We start from the raw sequence: 20995 nt of genomic DNA on the forward strand, positions 1-20995 counted from the left end.
TTTGCGAGTACAGTGGCGCCATCCTGCGGAGACTTTAAATCACAATGTATTTATGAAAATGTACAAAAAAATATTTTTGCAGGAATCAAACTAAAATACAAATAATAATTTAAGAATAATGAACAATAATTTAAACTTCAAATTATATTACCGCTGCACTCAAATTATTAATACATTTTGTCCAGAAAAAATATGCATTAAATGTATAAAAATTAAAAATCAATTTAAATCAAAAATCTAATAAATCGACAACCCTATTTTTTAACTAGAGACGTTAGTCCCTTTATATTGTAGGTCTTTGATTGACGAAAAATGTCTAGTTTGAGCAAATAAAACACGCCATCCTTCGGTGACATTTCGAACTAAATAATAATGAAAGTAGCGTACGAAAATCTTCGCTCAAACGTGCGTAATAAAAATTACGGAAATGGTCCGGCTAATAAATCAAAATTCTCATTACGTTTTAAGAAAGATTTTTAATAAAGCATTCCTCGGTCGTTATAAAAACACTTCCCGTCTTTGGTGAATGTGAAAAATTAGCATTTTGAGTCAATTTTTCTCATTTCCTCATACTTTGCAGCAAACCCAAAGACAGAAAAAAAGAGTGTCTAGGGGTCAATGTTAAGAGCGAAGCGCCTCCCACGTCCCTAACTGGAGTTACTTCCCCCTTTAGGCGGCTAGCAGCGAAGGGCGCCGCCTAGCGGGCTTTCAAATTCACCTGTTCGGTATAGCTTTTAAATTCCTTTTTTTTTAATTATTTCTTTTTGGGATGTTGAGAGCACTTACGACCCTTTTCGCGGTTTTCTTTTGAAAGTGTTTTTCTCTCTCGTACAGAGACTCGTCACTTCCCGAATTTCTGCGGTGGCTTCGCGTTGAACTTGAAAAATGCGCCAGCACTTCATGAGTGCAATTTTTTTTGACGTGGGCTGTAGGGTCGTATTGGAGCGAGCCGTTTATCGATAGTTGCATAAGTAACGTAATTGTTCATAAGTAGGACGGTTGTTAAAATAATAAAAAATTGAAAATTATCCATAAGTAGGACGGTTGTACCCTTTACAAATAAGTATTAGAATTAGTATATAAAATAGGTTAAAAAATGTTAAAATTGCACCTTATTTAAATGCCAAACTTTATTTTTTTATCTCAGAATTAAATGCTTTTGCGTATTTTAAGAAAATTGCACAGTTCAAATCAGAAAGTTTACCTCTGATGGTAGGCAATGGGGTTTTAGGATGGTGAAAAAATATTAAAAATGCAACCTTACGAAGCTAACTTACAACTTCGACATAGTAATACCCTACTTTCTATAATTTGAAGTCAACTTACAAGATCTACCTATGAGTTTGTTACTAATGATTACACAAAGTAATTTCCAACGTTCACCTATAAATGCATAACTTATAAGTTTATAATAAAATGCCTTCAAAATATGCACGCTTGGAAAAACTTAGAAATAGCTTTAAATAGTATTGAAATTATTACCCAAATCACTAGGTTGATACGTTTCGCTTGTTCTGGGGCTAGCCACTTCCTCAAATTAGGTTCACCGATAACGGGATAACACTTAGTAAAAAACACACAATTTAACATTCCATAGATGTAGGGCTTAGTCATCCAGTGACTTTTAAGCCCTTTTTCGTGTTGTTGATAACTATATCAAAAGAAAACTATAATAAATTTAAAAGAGAAAAAAATATATATCAGAACATTCATAAAAACTATACAGTATAAAGTTATACAGTTTAAAAATTAACATTTATACTTTCATACATTTGATTTCGAAGTATTTTTCATATCTGTATTTTAATATTTTTAACATTTATGCGGATTCATTTAAGTGTCAGTGTCATAGATATAAGAAATGTATATAAAGGTCTAGAAATTTCGGGGCGTCTAAGCCTAACATAAAAAACGGAATTGACACCTAGCAGACACCGAGGAAGGCACGTGACCAAGAGCGCGAGCTCTCTTAGCATTTTAGTGCTTGACCTTTCCGCAGGCCTGAGGCCGTAGTCTTTAGACACCATCTGTTGGTGACTTTTAGTATAAATTTTATGCAGGAGACAATGGCTCTTGCGACGATAGCACGAGCTTTCTTACCGATAGATAGCGCCTTATAAGGATAGCCTGCAGAAATTACGCGTTTCTGCTAGCTGCCACCTCCGTATTCACTCCCTTTGAAATATTTTATGTAGACCTTTATATACGTTTACTATATCTATGGTCAGTGTTTAAACATTTAGCATAGGATAATCACGCTAAATTTCTAGAAAAAAGGTTTAGCCATCAACTATAGAAATAATGACTTTAACGTGATTCAACAGTTTAAATTTACTGTTTACGAAAAACAGACGTAAACGGAGCCTACATAAGCCACCCGTGAATGGCGAAACTTGACCCTTCTTCAGTTCATCCATCACGTCTTTGGCGCCCTCTAGTAGGGCCTCTCTAATTGCATTTTAAATTTCCGTGAGGCTACGCTGATTACCGGATCATCCTCGACCTTCGATCTCTTAAATTACAGCCCCAGAGAATGATTCTCGGCTAATTATATGGTGGCAAGATCGCCATTCACTCTTTTTCTTACTAACGGCTCGTGTCAGAGTCACCTTCGTTTTCATTTTGAGTTTTTTCAAAGCCGCGAAACTCTACAAAACACAAAAATAAATAAAAAATAAAATTTCGCTTTACATAATAGGTAAAAAAAATTGAAAAACATTAATTGCATTGTTTGGAGTTAATTATAAGTCTTACAAGGTTGCGGCTAGCGTTTTCGCGTTCTTACGGGATTGTAGCAAAGTCTTTAGGTTTTGTTTTTGTTGTTTTTCGTTTTCGCGGGTTCCGTTGTACTTCAGGTTTTCACGAGTTATTTTTACGTTTTTCCAGATTTGGCTCAAGATGCAGCGGTGGGGCTTGCTTCTGCTGGCCAGTGCCTGCTGTTGCCTCGCCTCTCTCGCCAGTGCCAGGAATGCCTTTGATAAATTTGGTAGGTTAATTTTGATTTACGATTGTTTTCGGTAGATGTAGTAGAGTTCGTGACGATATTTTCAAGTTGACATTGAAAAGGATCGCCTTTGAGGTAGGTAAATTTTAGTTTGAGGCAGATAAACTTCAGTTTGAGGTAGATTAACTTCAGTTTGATGAAGATAAACTTCAGTTTGATGAAGATAAACTTCAGTTTGATGAAGATAAACTTCAGTTTGATGAAGATAAACTTCAGTTTGAAATAGATTAACTTCAGTTTGAGGAAGATAAAATTCAGTTTGAGGAAGATAAAATTCAGTTTGAGGAAGATAAACTTCGGTTTGAGGTATATTAACTTAATTTTGAGGTTGATAAACCTCATATTGTGCAAGATAAACTGCAGTTTGAGGAAGATAAACTTCAGTTTGAGAAAGTGAAACTTCAGTTTGAGAAAGTGAAACTTCAGTTTGAGAAAGTGAAACTTCAGTTTGATGAAGAGAAACTGAAGTTTGAGGTAGATTAACTTCAGTTTGAGGAAGATAAAATTCAGTTTGAGGTAGAAAACCCTTTGTATAAGCATGGAATAATTAACGAAAACATGTACCTCAACGTAAAAGTACGGTTATATTTCTGTTTTGAACCATCGACTAATTAATTAGTGCATATTCGAACGCCATCTACCGGAATTGCTAGTTTTCTGAACCTAACAATACAATCACCATGGTTTCGAACAGAGCTTTCGCTTAAATCAACTTCTACTGGGTCCAACGTTACCTTGGGGAAGGAAGGGGATAATCGAACCAAAAAATTAACGCGTAGAGATTTACGGTTTGAGGCACATCATTTGGCCCAGAGCCGCACCGCCGTTTGAATTTTATTAGTTAACCGCGCGAGCTCCAGAAATAGGCTGGAAAAAGCCAATTATATGATTGGACGAATCGGCTAGTAAGAAGTAAGGAAGTGGAGAGACTACTGGATTTTCACCCATATTTTTCAAACGCTGGAGTGTCCTTTATTAAATCAATGGTTTGTGGTTGAGAATTCTGCAGAAAATGGCCACCAGGATAGCAATGGACCTAAAAATGGGTTTCGTGGGCAGGCCCCAGATACCTTGAGCTTTTGGTAGGTGACTTATAGTTTGAGATAGACAACTTTTATTTTGAGGTGCAAAACTATTATTCCAATTAAAAAATATTAATTTAAATTAAGTGATACCAATTGTACACACATTTATTTGGAGATATTCTAAGGTATATAATTTTTAATCGGAGGTATGTCATGGGACCTTTCTTTGAAGGGGATGGTAAAAAAATTACTTTGAGGGCTTACCTTGTTTAAAAATCTATTTAGAATTTAAATTGTTTTTTCTTTCGACAAAGCAGCCTATTAAATGAAAAATAAATAATATAATTTATGTTATTCAATGTTTCTTTTTCAGTATTACCAATCGCAGTACGGGAACGCGCCCTGTTCAAAAACTCGCAAGTGGAATGTACGGCGCCAGGCGTGTACAACCACCCGAACAACTGCTCCCGGTTCTATCGCTGCATAGACGCTGACGGAGAGGGTCGCCTTTTCAGTCCCATTGTGTTTCAATGTTCGGAAGGACTGGTCTTCAAGGAGGAATACGGGGTCTGTGACTACCCACCGCCATCCTCTCCTTGCTACCGAGACTTTGCCGCCTTAGCCCAAGCCAAGGAGGACCAGAAGGAACAATCGGACCCGTCAACCGCTCAACCGCAAGAGCCGACCATGAGACCTCCTCGGCCGACTCGTAAACCGTCTTACGGTGACCGTAAACCAACGCAGAAGCCTGATAGAAGGCCTCAGGGTACAGGAGGTTCCAATTCCGGTGGTAAACGACGTCGACCTAAGCCCAAACCAACCACATCCTCGCCGTTACAAGAATCAACGACCCAAAATGGGCAAGCTGCGACCACACAAAGTGGACAGGCTACGACGAGTGGTCCCGGATCACCTCAAGAACCAACGCAACCCGATGACCAACAACAAGGCACCGATGATTCGGATTCGCAATACACGACAGTGTCCGGACCAGTTAGAGAAACGCCACCGCCTTTGGATCCGGGTGTATACTGCGAAGACGAAGGTTTTTTCCGCCATCCCGAAGAATGCGACCGTTTTTACCGTTGCGTATTCGTGGGCGACGAAGAAGGTGAAGAAGGAGGCTATGAAATTTACGAATTTGGTTGTCCCGACGACCTGGTCTTTGATCAGGCCCTAATCGTTTGTAACTGGCCCGACAATGCACCTCCCTGCGACGGACCACCCGTTCCGGAAGGCTGGATTAAAGATCCGGTTACTGATTCACCACCATCGGGGGATCAAACTACTGCGGGTTCCGAAATATCGGACTCTACGCAAGAACCAAAAGATCCACTAGGAAGACCGACCAAGAGACCCAGACCCAGACCTAGGCCTCGACCCAAACCTACCACCTCCAAACCAAGTACAACTCCCGCCACGGAGAAACCTAGCACTACCAAACCTACCAGACGGCCTCGACCGAAACCTACCACTTCACAGCCAAGCACTACCACTGCTACTGAGAAACCGACCACTACTAAACCTACCAGAAGACCACGTCCTCCAAAACCCACTACTGCCAAACCGACTCCCTCTCCTACAACAACTACGAAACCTACTCGTAGACCTCGACCCCGACCAAAACCGACTAGTCCAAAACCAGCCCCTACGACAACGACCACTACTACAACTACGAAACCTACTACCCGAAGACCACGGCCTCGACCAAAACCAACTACATCTACAACTACGCAAAAACCTAAACCAACTGACGAGCCCGAACCGCCGATTGATCACGAATGTACCTCGGATGGTTTTTTCCGCAACGAGGAAGATTGCAGCAAGTTTTACCGATGTGTTGAGGTAGAAAATGGAGAATTTCTCTCGTACCAATTTTCCTGTCCCGAAACTCTCGTTTTCGACACTAAATTTGACGTTTGTAACTGGCCAAGTCAAACAGCTCCACCATGCGGAAGTAACTTGGGCAATGGTACTTCTGACCAACCGGGAGACGGAGGTGAAACTGGTTCGGAAGATGGACAAAGTGGACAACAAACTGAAGGTCCTGGTAAAGTAGAGCAAACTGAAGAGCCCGATTCGGATAAAGATCCAGAGCAGGTAGAACAAACAGAAGATTCCGGTAAAGATCAGCCTTCAGATCCTGATAAAATTGAACAAACTGAGGAACCAGAGAAGGTAGAGCAAACTGAAGACTCTGATAAAGATCAACCCCAAGAACCCGAGAAGGTAGAACAAACAGAGGAACCTGAGAAGATTGAACAAACGGAGGAACCTGAGAAGATTGAACAAACTGAAGAACCTGAGAAGGTAGAACAAACTGAAGACCCTGAACAAGTAGAACAAACGGAAGATCAAAAACCAAGTGACGGCCAGTCCAGTACATCCAGCCCTATTGGGGCAACCCAACCAAGTAACGGCTTATCAGAACCAGAATATGACGTCCCCTGCGAAAAGGAAGGCTTCTTCAGAAACCCAGAAGACTGTCGAAAATTTTACCGTTGCGTTGGCTCAGGCGATTCTGTTAAAGGCGATTCCGACTCGGATGACTCGGACTCGGGTGACACCGAATACACGGCGTATCATTTTGAATGTCCCGAGACGCTGTCCTTCGATGAGAACATCAACGCTTGTAATTGGGCCGAGGAAGCGGCGCCATGTATGAATGGCGAATTTGACGACCTGTTGAACGAAGACCAACAACAGGATGATGGCGAAATTAACAATGTCGACTTGCCGGCTAAGAGAAAATTTCTGAGACGGCGGCTAACCATCTTGAGGGACATCCGCCGTATCCCTAAACGTCGCGTTCGACGTAATAACGATTATTATCCGGCCCAGACTCGAGAGGAAACCAGGGACGATGATAAACCGTGTCCATCGGTGGGGTTTTACCAAGATCCCGATGACTGCAGCAAGTTTTATCGTTGCGTTGACTTTTCTGGGGATGACTTACACTATGCCGTTTACAATTTCGACTGTCCGGATGGACTCGTGTTCGATCAAGAGCTGAAGACTTGTACTTATTTGGAGAGGGCGGGTAATTGTAAAGTTCCCGAGAAGCCTAAGAATAGCACCCAAAGTCCCGATGGTAGCACCGAACCAACTACTGACGAGTATATCGAGACTGTAACCGAAGCTCAAACTAGCCCACCCACTCAACCGCAAACCACTCAAACTACTACGACCACCACCACTACCCAAGCTCCCACAACTACAACCACTCAGGCAACCACTACTACTGAAGCCACAACCACTACACAAGCTGCCACAACTACTACACAAGCTGCCACAACTACTACACAAGCAGCCACAACTACTACACAAGCAGCCACAACTACGACTCAAGCAGCCACAACTACGACTCAAGCAGCCACTACTACGACCGCGGGTACTACCACAACTAAGAAAGAAGAACAAACCACAACTGAAAAAACGGAAAGCACTAAACCACCCAAGAAGGAAAAGCCAAAGGGCAAGGGGAAAGGCAAGAATGGTTGCAAAAAAGGTGGTTTTTTCCGCAACGAACAAGATTGCCACAAATTTTACCGATGCGTTGGTAAAGGTGGAAAATACACGCGTTACGACTTCGACTGTCCCGATGATTTGGTCTTTGATGAAAGATACAGTACTTGTAACTGGCCAGACGATGCCCCACCTTGCGATGACAGTGAAAAGGGTGAAAAGGAAGGTGGCGATAAAGATAGTGAGAAGGACGGTAAGACCACGACTCAGAGCTCGGACGGTGGTGAGAAAGAAGGTACCACCGAGGCGACGAAGGAAGAAACCACTGAGTCTAGCACCACGGAGTCTCCCAAGAAGGGTTGCAATAAAAGTAAATGCAAAGACAAGAAAAACGGTACCACCACTGAAAGTCCCGATGGGGAAGAGGAATCCACCAAGGACAAACAGGATAAGGATAAAGACAAACCCGACAAGGATAAAGACAAACCCGACAAGGATAAAGATAAACCCGACAAGGATAAAGATAAACCCGACAAGGATAAAGATAAAAACAAAGACCAACCCGACAAAGATAAGAAGGAAAGCAACAGTACCTCGTCAAAACCAGGTCGTCCCACAACCAGGGGTAAAATAAAATGCGATAAAGAAGGTTTTTACCGCAACCCTGACAACTGTCACAAGTTTTACCGTTGTGTCAATGAAGATGGCGTTTACGCTATTTATGAATTTGACTGCCCGGATGATTTAGTGTGGGACACGACTTTGGATACTTGTAACTGGCCTGAAAAGGCGCAGCCGCCTTGCGACAATGAAGACAGTGGTGGTGATGACGAGGAAGAAGAAAGTACCAATAAAGAGCAAGATAAAGATAAGAAAACCACGCCGTCCAAAGAGAATCAAACTGACGGATCCACGACTCCAAGTTCAGATAGTTCCACAAAGAAAGAAGATTGCGGAGACGAAGAGACGACCTCATCGGTTCCCGAAGCTGCTCAAAGTACAACCCCAGAGCCTAGCTCCACTACTGAAGACTGCGGAGATGAAGAAACCACGTCATCACCCGAACCATCTTCCACTGCCAAACAAGAACAATCCACAACCGACCAAGGTACAACTGAAGATTGCGGAGATGAGGAAACCACATCGTCACCGGAAGCATCTTCCACTGCCAAACAAGAACAATCCACAACCGCCCAAAGTACAACTGAAGATTGCGGAGATGAAGAAACCACATCGTCCCCGGAACCATCTTCAACTGCCAAACAAGAACAATCCACAACCGCCCAAAGTACAACTGAAGATTGCGGAGATGAAGAAACCACATCGTCCCCTGAACCATCATCCACTCCCAAACAAGAACAAACTACAACGGGTCAATCATCCCAAAGCACGACTGAAGATGGTGGCGATGAAGAAACCACATCATCCCCGGAACCATCTTCCACTGCCAAACAAGAACAAACGACATCTGCACAGTCGTCTCAAAGCACGACTGAAGATTGCGGAGATGAGGAAAGTACCACAGCAGGAAGTCAAACAACTCCGCAAAGTGACAAGAAGACTGATAATGGTACGAAGTCGCAATCGAGCGGTGATAAAGAATGTCCAAAGGAAGGTTTCTATCGCAACCCCGACAACTGTCACAAATTCTACCGATGTGTCAAGGAGGAAGGCAGCCGGAAATACACCGTTTACCACTTTGACTGTCCCGACGATTTGGTATGGGACACGACAGTGGACACGTGCAACTGGCCCGATAAAGCCCAGCCACCTTGCGATGAGGAGGAAGACGATGAAACTGAATCTCAAGGAAACGGTAAAGATGATTCCAAGACGACCAAATCTCCCGATGATTCTTCGAACGGTACGGAACGGGAAGGCACCACTGAAGGTACCACTGAATCGAGCCAAACTACTAAACAATCAAATCGCAAAACTAGACCAACGAAACGTCCCGATAGCGAATCCCAGAAGACTGAGAAACCAAGTGACGGCGATGACGAACCAACAGAAGGTAGCAATGGTCAAAGTACAACTCCTTCCGATTCAGATGGCTCTGATAGCACCAGAGAACCTAGTGATTCTAAAAGTAACGACACCAAAAGTCAAGGTCAAACCGGAGGAGGCGGCGGGGACTGTAGTAAGGAAGGTTTCTTCAGAGATCCTGATGACTGCAACAAATTTTACCGGTGCGTCAACAACGACGGCTCATATACTAGGTACAATTTCGACTGTCCCGAGACGCTAGTCTTTGACGAACGATACAGTACCTGCAACTACGCCGATCGGGCACCACCTTGCGATGGTACGTCTTCCGGAGGAGGAGGTAAGGATAAGGACGGCTCTAGTGACACGAACGGTTCCACAACGCCATCTGATGAAGGTGAGCGAGAAGACGGTGGTAATGGTGACGATTCGACACCCGAGGATGGTCAATCTGAAACGGAAGAACCAACTTCAAGTACAACAACCAGACCAAAAGGAAGACCGTCTAGAAAGCCTTCACCGTCTCGTAAGCCATCGTCCACTCGAAAACCTAGTCGAAAGACCAGGCCCAAGACAACAACTACAACCGAAGAGCCCGAACGCGAACCGGAACCGGAACCAGAGTCAGATAATGGAGTTGATAATGGACAAGGTGGAGGAGGATCGGACACCAGCGATTCGCAAGAAAAACCGCCAGAACCGACCTATGGGGGTGACCGATCCGATTGCAAACAAGCTGGTTTTTACAGGAACAAGGACAACTGCAATAAATTCTATCGTTGCATAGACGATCTCGGAGATGGTTCCACCTATTCCAGGGTGGACTTCGATTGTCCCGGTGGCCTTGTTTTTGATGAAAGATATAGTGTCTGCAGTTGGCCAAACCAGGCGCCACCTTGTGACGGAAGTTCCAATGGCGATTCGGATGACGACGATTCGGAAGATGAAGATAGTGCCAAGCAAGAAGACGTGACCCAAGCCCCATCTCGACCTCGCCCTCGACCTAAGCCAAGTACGAAAAAACCAACTTCGAAACCAAAAACCACCGAATCACCAAAAACGACTCGAAAACCACGTCCTCGTCCTAAACCAACTACCGAGACCCCCAAGACAACTCGAAAACCACGTCCTCGTCCTAAGCCAACTACCGAGAAGCCAAAGACAACTCGAAAACCACGTCCTCGTCCTAAGCCAACAACCGAGACTCCAAAGACAACTCGCAAGCCACGCCCTCGTCCGAAGCCCAGTACGGAGAAGCCAACTCGAAGGCCACGCCCCAAGCCGACCTCCGAGAAGCCAACTCGACGACCGAACCCAACTACTAAAAAGCCAAAACCGAAGCCAACGACTAGCAAACCAACGTCGACAACGCCATCTGATGGTAATTCTTGTAGTCAAGAAGGATTTTTCCGCAATAAACAAGATTGCGGAAAATTCTACCGGTGTTATGATAATGGCCAAGGGTTAGTCAAAGTTGATTTCGACTGTCCACCCGGATTGGCCTTTGACGAAAAGTATAGCGTTTGTAATTGGCCCGATAAAGTTCCTGGTTGTGGAGGCATGGCAGCGCCATCTGACGGAGGCGATAACGAACAAAACGGCGGTGAGAGTGACCAAAATGGAGGAGAGACCGGGGACGATTATGGTGGTCACGAACAAGGTGGACCGGATGACGAACCTGGTGATCAAGTGCCGGAACAAATAGAACAACTCACTCAAAAAGAAGTGCCGTGGTACCGACGACGATGGTACTGAAACCGCTACTATCACGAGGAAAAATTAGTTTGAACTTTTTTGACAAGTCCTGTTTTTTCCTGAGAAAGTTATAAGTAATTGAAATTACTGTGATTGCCTTAACTTTTAACAGTTAAATGCCGTGTGTTTTTTAAAGATTTAAAAGTGATGAGCTTGAAAATATTGAACTATTTTTAAACGTTTTATAAACGTTCTAAAAATTGACTCTGTTTCGACAGTGTTTTTAAAACGGTCGATTACCGTTAACTTTACGTATTAATACGTATAAATTCGTGCATTTTTCGAAAATATTTAGGCCTTATTTAAAATGATCAAGGGTAATTTTTGTTGTTAGGCATTATTTCCATTAATCCGATAGACGGAGGCAGTTGCTTGGTTGCGTGCTTTTCGTTTGTGTCGCCATCAGTGTTTTATTAATAGTCATCGAATCGCTTATTTTTCGTTTGTTTTAAACTGATTACTTTTTTGCGGTTATTTATTTCCCGTTATTTAATTTTACCGCCAATTCTCTAGTTTACATTTTTTTAAATTTCATTCTTCATTTTGTCATCGTATTTATTTTACCTTTACACTTATTTTCAAAGTTCAACGTTACATGACTCTCATTAAAGCGCGAATAGGTACTAATTAACACTTAATCTTGTTATAATTGTTAAACAAGTTCAAAATGAAGCTACTAATGATAATTAGCAATTGTTTTTTCAAAACAAATGTTGAAGAAAAATAGTGTCATGGTTTAGTTTCAATGAACAAAATGTTACCCAGTGCCAATTTTTGTATGGTTTGTTTCTTTTCTTAAATAAATAAAGTTTGAAAAAAAAAGGATTTGTTTTGTTATTTAAGTATGAAACTGGGGTAAATTTTAACTACATTATTTCTTTTTATTTAGGTAGACTATAGCCTCCCAAATTAAAAAATAGAACCCCAAAACAGTTTCCCAAAAACCCCTTAAATACATAGAATATAATCATTAGTTCAGAACTGTGGTATTTTAGCCCCGGATAGAAAAGATTTGTTAGGGTACAAAAATAGTGTTATACAAACCAGAGGAAGCCCTTAGCAAAGTTATGCAAGTTTTTTGGGAGGCGTAAAACCCGTATCGTGGCGCCAGCTAATGGAATGGAGTAAAACTAACCAGAAACATGTGAAAATTTAAACACGCTAAGGCAGTGTTGGGTACAAATTTCATTGGACGAACCTATTCACTGAACGTTTTACGGGCAGGGGAGGAAGACAATTTCCGAATTTTCCCCTTCCGACGGCAGCAGGCGCTAAAGCGTCTAACCAATGAAAAATGTACACAAGAAAATGCACGACTTTTGACGGGTTGCGTCCTCCTTGTGTGGGTTGCTGTGTTTGTTGCTCCTAGCTGCCACTGAGGCACTGGCGTAGCAAAGAGTAAAAAAGGGGTATACAATACACTGTACCATATTTTACCATTGCTCTATAGCGTAGTGTTTCATATCTCCCATAGCTTAGCTACATAATATCTCTGGCCCTTAGCACACCGAAACAATTCTGGGTTTTTCTCGAGGACCCTGCTTTACCATGCAATAACCTAGGCACCGTAATGAAACTTTTATGGAACACTTCTTAAAGAGCCACAAAATAATTAGAAAAATTCGACAGGAATTTCAGGTTGTAGCGCTATCTATATTTTGTAAAGTTATATGGCTAAAAATAAATAATTATTAGCTAACTCACCGTAACTTGAGTGAAAAAGGATCGTGTTGACAGAATAAAATTATTTTTAAACAACTTCAAAGGTTTGTTTGTTACGAGTAATCATACATTTCAATTTCGCATCAGATTCGCGAAGAAATATAATTACAATATTTCTATGAGCGCAGCCATAGAGTCCCAGGGAGGAGGCTCAAATAACGTAGCACCCCATAGAGATAGACGCATTTGAGATTCGATGACGTCAAATATTACATCAAATATGACGTCAAATGTTACGTAGAGTACGGATGACGCAATACCTGTGAGAAAAACCGTTAGTGAAGAAATAGAGTAATTATGTTATATATTCTAGTAGGACTAGAAAGAGTTTAAAAGTTATTAGTAACAGCTGTAAATTCTAGCATTTTTGAAATATTTTAATTTTTAAACAATTTATTTTCTTTGTTTATATGGTTTAGAAAGTGCACACTCGCTAGATTTAATCTAAATAGATCAAGTGTCGATAGTTCCATACATAGAGATAGAAAAGAAATAGAGGCACTATTGTATCTATATAGCGAAGTTGACCGTGATTGCCGACCCCCTTTTCGCCAATGTAGGAAGCCTTGAGATGGGCAGATTACGAAGCGCCATCGACGTGCGGTGAAATGAAATACATTATGCCTTTTTGAAAATCAACTGTCATTTGATGAAACAAAAGAAGTATAGATGGCGTTGCAAATTCTGCCCATCTCCGCTTTCTTACATGCGCGGTGGGGGGGTGAATTTTCCCAGTCAAAAACAGGGGAGCCTTAACGCGGTAATCTTCCCTCTATTTCTTTTCTATCTCTATGGAGCCCCCCCCTTCCCCCCTCCCCCAAATTTGCCAGAAACAAAAATGGCTGCTACCGGGGTCTTACCTTTTGTCCGCGGGATTGATTTCACTAGAAATGACTTCCAAGTTAGTAATTTTATTATTATTTTGATTTGAACTAAATAATATTAAAGATATATAGTTTGATATTAATAATTTATATACAATTTTTATTCTATTTACTTTGCAAGTCTTTTTATAAGTAGGAAATATTCTAAGCCTTGGTATTTCCTAAATGTCACTTCTATTTGCCAGGAAGACAACTTTCCGAAGTCGGTTTCAGAGATGGCCGGTCTCCGCTGGCTTAAACTTAACAACACCAAACTGGAATGGATTCCGGAAGAGTTGTCTAACTTACAAAAGCTTGAATCACTTTCGCTGATTAAGAACAACCTGGTTACGTTAGTCGGTGAAGTCTCTTCCCTCCCATGCCTTCGTTACCTTAACTGCCGATACAACAAATTGAAAAATGCAGGCATACCGCCTGATCTATTCATGTTAGAAGATCTTGCTGTTGTTGTAAGCTTTCACTAATATCGTTAAGTAAAGAAAAAGGAAATATAATTAATTAAAACATAATTACAGGATTTTAGCCATAATCTTTTAAAAGAGCTTCCAGAGGAATTAGAGAATTGTCGTGGTTTACTATCATTAAACTTGAGCCACAATCAGTACGTTAAATGTCACATTATATTGTAAACAAACTTAACTTTATAATTTGTTTTGTAGAATTGAGAGCATTCCGAACCAACTTTTTGTTAATTCTACTGATTTAATGTACCTTGATGTGAGCAATAATAAGCTAGAAACGTTACCTCCCCAAATGAGAAGATTGGTCAATCTGCAAACATTAATTTTAAATAATAACCCTTTGGGTCACAATCAATTAAGACAGTTACCATCTCTCGTTTCTCTACAACGATTGTGTCTTAGAAATGCGGAAAGAACCTTGACAAATACTCCAACATCTCTGGAAAGTCTTTCCAATTTAACTGGTATGTACGATGAATGTATTTTTTTATACTTGGGGACCATGACGATTTTTAGCTGCCTCGTGAATGGCACGCCCCTGGGTTCCTTAAACTGATGTCTTCCAACACAATTACGATAAAAAATACATGCTGGTAATTGTTATCCTGTTGCGTTGGGTCAAGATTTTAGTATTATACCCTCTGATCGTCTCAACAAAGTCATTCACCCTAAATATAAATAAAAACTAAATATACATTCCTAGAAGTATTAAATGACATGGTTTTTATGTAATTAAGATGTGGATTTATCGCAAAATGATCTGCCGAGAGTTCCTGATTGTCTCTACACACTTCTTAATTTAAAACGGCTTAATTTAAGCGATAATTGTATCACTGACCTTTCCCCTGAGATTGGCGATTTATGGAGAAATATGGAAACCTTGAATCTCTCTCGGAACAAATTAAAAGCATTACCTGTATGTTTTGTTTATTATTTTTAATTTCAGAAACTGCAATTCTTTTCCATTTTATTTTACTAGAGTTCTTTATGTAAAATGACATTTTTACGGCGTTTATATATTAACAACAACGAACTAGATTTTGAAGGAATTCCATCAGGAATTGGAAAATTGAATAATTTGGAGGTTTTCATGGCAGCGTACAATAACTTGGAAATGATACCTGAAGGTATTGCTCGGTAAGTATTAAATAAGTATTAGACAATTTAAAGCATTAATTTTTAAATTTTTTAGCTGTGGTCAATTGAAGAAACTAATTCTATCACACAATCGCCTCATAACACTACCTGAAGCCATCCACTTGTTAACAGATCTTGAGGTTATGGATTTGCGAGATAACCCAGATCTCATTATTCCGCCCAAACCGCAAGAGGCAATTCAGGATAAGAAAAACTCGCAATATTACAACATTGACTTTTCCCTTAATACGCAATTACGGCTAGCTGGAGCCGCCCCGGCATTACCAGCCGGAACTGCAAATAGTAAGTTCCACTATTATCCATTTTGATATTGGATTGTTAATCTCTTAATTTTTGACTATCACAGCTCCGAGCCGTGACCCAATTGCGAGAAAATTGCGTTTGAGACGCAGGAGAGAGGGGGAAGCTGACAGTGACCAAGCCAAGATTTTAAAAGGAATGAGTGAAGTGGCCAGCTTGAAGAATAAGAACAAAAATGGGGCACCTGATGATTTAACTCCAGAGCATCTGAAGTGAGATTTTTCAGTTTGTTTTTCATGTCTAAGGCCTTTGGCCGACACCATTAGTTTGTTCTCAAAACAAAAAGTGTAACTTAAGTTAATTATTTTTCATTTTATTTTAGGCCTAAAAGATGGGATGAAGCTTTGGAAAAACCTTCTTTGGATTACAGTAATTTTTTTGATGATGATGTGGGTCAATTACCAGGTAAATTAGGTTTTTTTGCACTTAAGACAAACCAGTTGTGTAAATTTCAATAACTTTCAGGTTTGACAGTCTGGGAAATTGAGAATTTTCTGCCTAACTTAATTGATGAAGGTAAAAGTTTCTAAGTGGTAATGGCGTAAACATTTTATGGCAACTTTGTGAATTTTATTCCTAGCTCTGCATGGTAAATTCTACGAAGGTGATTGTTATATTATTTTGAAAACGGAACTGGATGAAAATCAGAGTTTTAACCACCAAATATATTACTGGATTGGAGCTAGTGCCACGGTATATGTCTTTACTTACAATTAGAAGACAAAATACTAATCGGCCTTCGAAATTTCAGTTAGATAAAAAGGCCTGTTCTGCTATTCACTCTGTTCACTTGCGTAATTTCTTGGGTGCTCAGTGCCGAACAATTCGTGAAGAGCAAGGTGATGAAAGCGATGAATTTCTAGAGCAATTTGGTGCCGAGATTGTTTATATTGAGGGAGGACGCACTACTAGTGGGTTTTTCACTGTGGAAGATGTGGTTTGTATTTTTCAAAGACATTCATGGACTTTATTTAGTGATGTAATGATTAGGCCTGTGCAAGTATTCGCCTTGAGTCTGAGACGTCTTAATATATTACTTGTACAAGTCCTTTGCCACGGCTTAAAAATGACTAAAAGTGGGCTCGAGTTAATAAATATTCCACCGAGTTCTTTATATTTTTACGAGTCCAAGGAGTTTGCTTTTTTTTAGTTGTATTCAACGGCTTACCACCAGGTGAAATCCCCTAATCGCGCTGTGGTAGTTGTTTTTGTTTTTTATGGTTGGTTTAACGGAGATCGCGTGACTCACCAAGCCGGCATCTTTTCCGATCTTAGTTTTGGTTTTGATTTTGGCACTCTGCAGTGAAGAGAGGACTTCCATTTGTGCTGGTGACGTGGATTTATTTTTTTACAATAGACTTAGGATGTTAAGACTTTTAGTCTTTTAGTTTACTTAAACTACTACGGTTAAGACTCGAACTTGCCCCAACTATAGAATTAAGACTAATTCTTGAGGACTTTATTGTGTACTCAGGAATTGGACTAGAGACTCGTGAGTACAATTCTCCAGGACTCTAAACCATAAAAAGAGGACTCTCACACCCCTAGTAATGATATATTTTATTCTTTCAGGAGTTTTCTAGTCGTTTGTATAGATTACATGCAAATAATAGGCAGGTTCATCTGGAGTCGGTCAGTTGGACACTTCTTTATGGGATAAGATTCAACCATATTTATTAAATTTTCAAACTTTCTAGGTCCCCATAAGAATAGATTCACTGGACCCTCGCTTCGTGTTCATATTGGATGCTGGCTTCAAAATATTCATTTGGAATGGAAAGAAATGCAAAAACACGTTATGTTCCAAAGGGAGACTACTTGCTGAGAAAATAAACAAATATGAGCGAAAGAACAATGCGGAAATTATAACTTGTTACCAAGGTGATGAGGACATTCAATTCTGGGATGGTTTTGAAGTAGATGAAAAGGAAATTGACAATGGTGACCTAGAATTTCCTCCTTCTACTCCTCCAAAGGAGCATGTACCAGAAAATTTTGAACCTTTTATTCCTCGGCTTTACCAAATTGGTCTTGGAATGGGGTATTTGGAGTTACCGCAAGGTAATTTAATTAACTTATTTTTGAAAATTTGGTGTCAGTAAATAATTAAAATACATTTTAGTTCAAGTCAAGCGCAATAAACTAGTTCGTGAGCTCTTGGATACCAAAAACGTTTATATTTTGGACTGTTTCGCTGATGTCTTTGTGTGGTTGGGCCAAAAATCAACGCGTTTAGTACGCGCAGCGGCTTTGAAGCTTTCCCAAGAGCTTTGTAACATGATTCCAAGGCCAGATCATGCCATGGTGACTCGCGTATTAGAAGGGTACGTATTTATAAAATATTCTTCCTTTGAAGACTTCAAAAATTTTTATTTTACTTAGAACGGAGCCTCAAGTTTTTAAAACTAAATTTATTGGATGGGACGACGTCATTGATGTTGATTTTACAAGAACAGCACAATCTGTGGCTCGAACTGGTGCTGATTTGAAAAAATGGATGTTAACGCAGGAAGTTAAAGCTGATTTAAGCGCCTTATTTATGCCAAGACAACCTTCTATGTCTGCTGATGAAGCTGTAAGTAGTTGAACGTGAGGTGTTCTCAGATAGGTATTTAATCTCTCCATTCTAGTCTCAACTAATGGAAGAATGGAATGAAGACCTTGAAGCGATGGAAGCATTTGTGCTTGAAGGAAAGAAATTTGTACGTCTTCCTGAGGAAGAAATTGGCATCTTTCACAGTGAAGATTGCTATGTCTTTGTCTGTCGTTATTGGGTGCCTTCTGAACTGGATGACGAAGATGAAGAGCAAGAGGATGATGAAGACGAAGACTATCAATGTGTTGTTTACCGGGTTGTTTATTTCTGGCAAGGCAGAGATGCATCCAATATGGGCTGGTTGACATTCACATTCAGTCAACAAAAGAAATTTGAAGCTTTATTCGGTGATAAACTGGAAGTTGTTCGTACCCATCAAGTAAGTTTACCTCTTGTTTTTACATGGTATTTCAAATCTGATCCTTTTTCATTTCAGCAACAAGAGAATTTGAAGTTTTTGTCTCATTTCAAAAAGAAGTTTGTAATTAAAAAAGGGAAAAGGAAACAAGCATTGAGGGACGATGAAACTGCACCGCCATTGGAGTTTTTCCATATCCGTTCTAACGGAAGCCCTTTGTCAACCAGATGTATTCAAATTAAACCTGATCCTACAATACTTAATTCTTGTTTTTGGTACGATTCTGCAAATTTTGGTGTTATATTTTTTTATTATGAACTAATCTCAAGATGTTATTAGTTATATATTGAAAGTTCCTCTGGATAAGGATGACTCCACAGGCATTGTTTATGTGTGGATTGGAAGCAAAGCTGATGAGGAAGAGGCTCATTTATCTGAGGAAATTGCTAACCAGCTTTATAATATTGTACGTTTCCAGCGTAATTAATAATTATAATTGAAACATTTTATTAAGTTTATACGTATTATTTAGGAAACCCACAGCCTCCAAATATTGAATGAAGGCGAAGAGCCTGAAAATTTTTTCTGGATAGCTCTTGGAGGAAAAAAAGTTTATGATACTGTTTGTTTACAAACTATTTTGTTACTATTTAGTGTTTACACATACTTAAGCCTAATTTTTATATAGGATGCTGACTATATGCAATATACCCGTTTGTTCCGTTGCTCGAATGAAAAGGGCTACTTCTCAATTTCAGAGAAGTGTTCTGATTTTTGCCAGGATGATTTAGCCGAAGATGATATCATGATTTTAGACAATGGAACACAAGTTTTCATTTGGGTTGGGTCCAAGTGTAGTGAAGTGGAAATTAAACTTGCTTATAAAAGCGCACAAGTAAAACGAAAACTAAATATATTTATTAACCTTTTTAATAGATTCCTACTAAGTTCAAATTCAATTTAGGTATATGCTCAAAACCTAAGAGTCAAGCAAACTGATCATCCGAGAAAGTTAATGTTAACAATGAAAGGGAAAGAATCAAGAAAATTTACAAAATGCTTCCATGGTTGGGGAAATTTTAAGACTGTGGCAGAGTGATTCAAAATTGTTTTACGCTTGATGTGTGATATTTTGGTAATGGTAATATATTACTTTGCTAACTAACATTGAATTTTGATGAAAGTTGAAGGGTGGAAACTAACAGTGCCTTTTTTACTGAGAAATGCTTACTTCTAGTCAATTTCTAAGAATAGTGTTTTTTATAAAAAAAATGAATAAACCTCATTTTGCCATATTTACATCTTTATTGCCTTGAAGTTTTAATTCTTTGAAAACCAAGGTTATTCATAAATGCATTCAAATCGAAGTGAAATAGGTATTTTTGTATACTCATTTCTATTTATAATGATATTTAAAATAATAAATTAATCGTCTTCGTCGTCTTCCGATGGAACAAAGATATCGTTCTCCTCCAGGAAAGCGGCACCTTCCTTGCTTAGAGTTGCCCCTGATAAAGTTAATGCAAGACTAAATAATGGTTTTGGTTTTTGAAACCAAGGCTTAAAAAACGCACCTAAGTAAAGTCCTGGTAATACGGTTAAAATGATCCGTGGAACTCCAAACGGGACCTTTTTGGGTTTGTGCACAACTGCACCAGTTTCTGTTGTAATTACAGTTCGAATTTGCCCAATATATGGCTGTAAATTGTTATTTCTCATTAAGTTCAGAAGTCGTAAAACACTTTTGCCGAAAGTAGCCGCCATTTTGTTTCCAGTAAAATAAATGGCCTATGCTATTTTCGTTTTTTTTTCTTGAGCGCAGAAGACTTTTGCACTGTTTTTGTGTCTAAAATAGTGGATTACCGTAACGGTGCTACGAAGGAAAATATTTAGACCCAATAACAGTTTAAAATAGCCTTAAAGTGTGTTTAGCCGACCACACTTTAAAGCTATTTTAACCCCACATACGATTCTAACTGGTTCCTAACGATATATTTTGTCTCGTTGGATTGAACGCGAGCACTCAGATTTCTATGATTGTGGGACACCAGTCTGGTTTTTATTACTGGCATTTCGTCGTAATCCAGCATGTAAAAAACTTAATAACCTTGATTAACGAAAAAGTAAAATTTATCAACTTTGTTTAGGGAAAACTATATAAACCTTATAAAGATTCAGAGTGCCCTATATGTAAGCAGTCCATTGAAACTTATAGTGAAATTCTTCAGCAGACATCTTTTACGCTCGGGCTTCCGTTGAATTCCAACGTTAAGATATTTAT

General features: G+C 39.8%; 3 protein-coding genes across 3 annotated transcripts; 2 read left to right on the top strand and 1 right to left on the bottom strand.

Annotated features, from left to right (window-relative positions):
• Nucleotides 1-2898: 2898 nt before the first annotated feature.
• On the top strand, nucleotides 2899-11842 carry LOC149962314 (uncharacterized). The gene is made up of 2 exons (XM_090164448.1): nucleotides 2899-2986; nucleotides 4403-11842. The coding sequence occupies exons 1-2, from the start codon at nucleotides 2899-2901 to the stop codon at nucleotides 11233-11235; spliced, it is 6921 nt and encodes a 2306-aa protein (XP_090020574.1). The 3' UTR covers nucleotides 11236-11842.
• Nucleotides 11843-13777: 1935 nt separating this feature from the next.
• On the top strand, nucleotides 13778-20022 carry fliI (FLII actin remodeling protein). The gene is made up of 22 exons (XM_090179798.1): nucleotides 13778-13858; nucleotides 14027-14290; nucleotides 14357-14442; nucleotides 14501-14766; nucleotides 15040-15218; nucleotides 15282-15439; nucleotides 15495-15742; nucleotides 15807-15972; nucleotides 16083-16165; nucleotides 16226-16276; nucleotides 16341-16453; nucleotides 16512-16697; nucleotides 17333-17392; nucleotides 17458-17821; nucleotides 17883-18084; nucleotides 18143-18335; nucleotides 18391-18735; nucleotides 18793-18989; nucleotides 19054-19180; nucleotides 19247-19336; nucleotides 19403-19609; nucleotides 19679-20022. The coding sequence occupies exons 1-22, from the start codon at nucleotides 13796-13798 to the stop codon at nucleotides 19811-19813; spliced, it is 3783 nt and encodes a 1260-aa protein (XP_090035924.1). The 5' UTR covers nucleotides 13778-13795; the 3' UTR covers nucleotides 19814-20022.
• LOC149962316 (essential MCU regulator, mitochondrial-like) lies at nucleotides 20000-20514 on the bottom strand. Its single transcript, XM_090179834.1, has 2 exons — nucleotides 20289-20514; nucleotides 20000-20222 (listed from the first exon to the last, which is right to left on the bottom strand). The coding sequence occupies exons 1-2, from the start codon at nucleotides 20476-20478 to the stop codon at nucleotides 20140-20142; spliced, it is 273 nt and encodes a 90-aa protein (XP_090035960.1). The 5' UTR covers nucleotides 20479-20514; the 3' UTR covers nucleotides 20000-20139.
• Nucleotides 20515-20995: the final 481 nt, after the last annotated feature.

The sequence above is a fragment of the Leiobunum rupestre genome, chromosome 1 (genome assembly GCF_980474605.1).
Source record: "Leiobunum rupestre chromosome 1, qqLeiRupe1.1.hap1, whole genome shotgun sequence".
NCBI classification, from domain to species: Eukaryota; Metazoa; Arthropoda; class Arachnida; order Opiliones; family Sclerosomatidae; genus Leiobunum; species Leiobunum rupestre.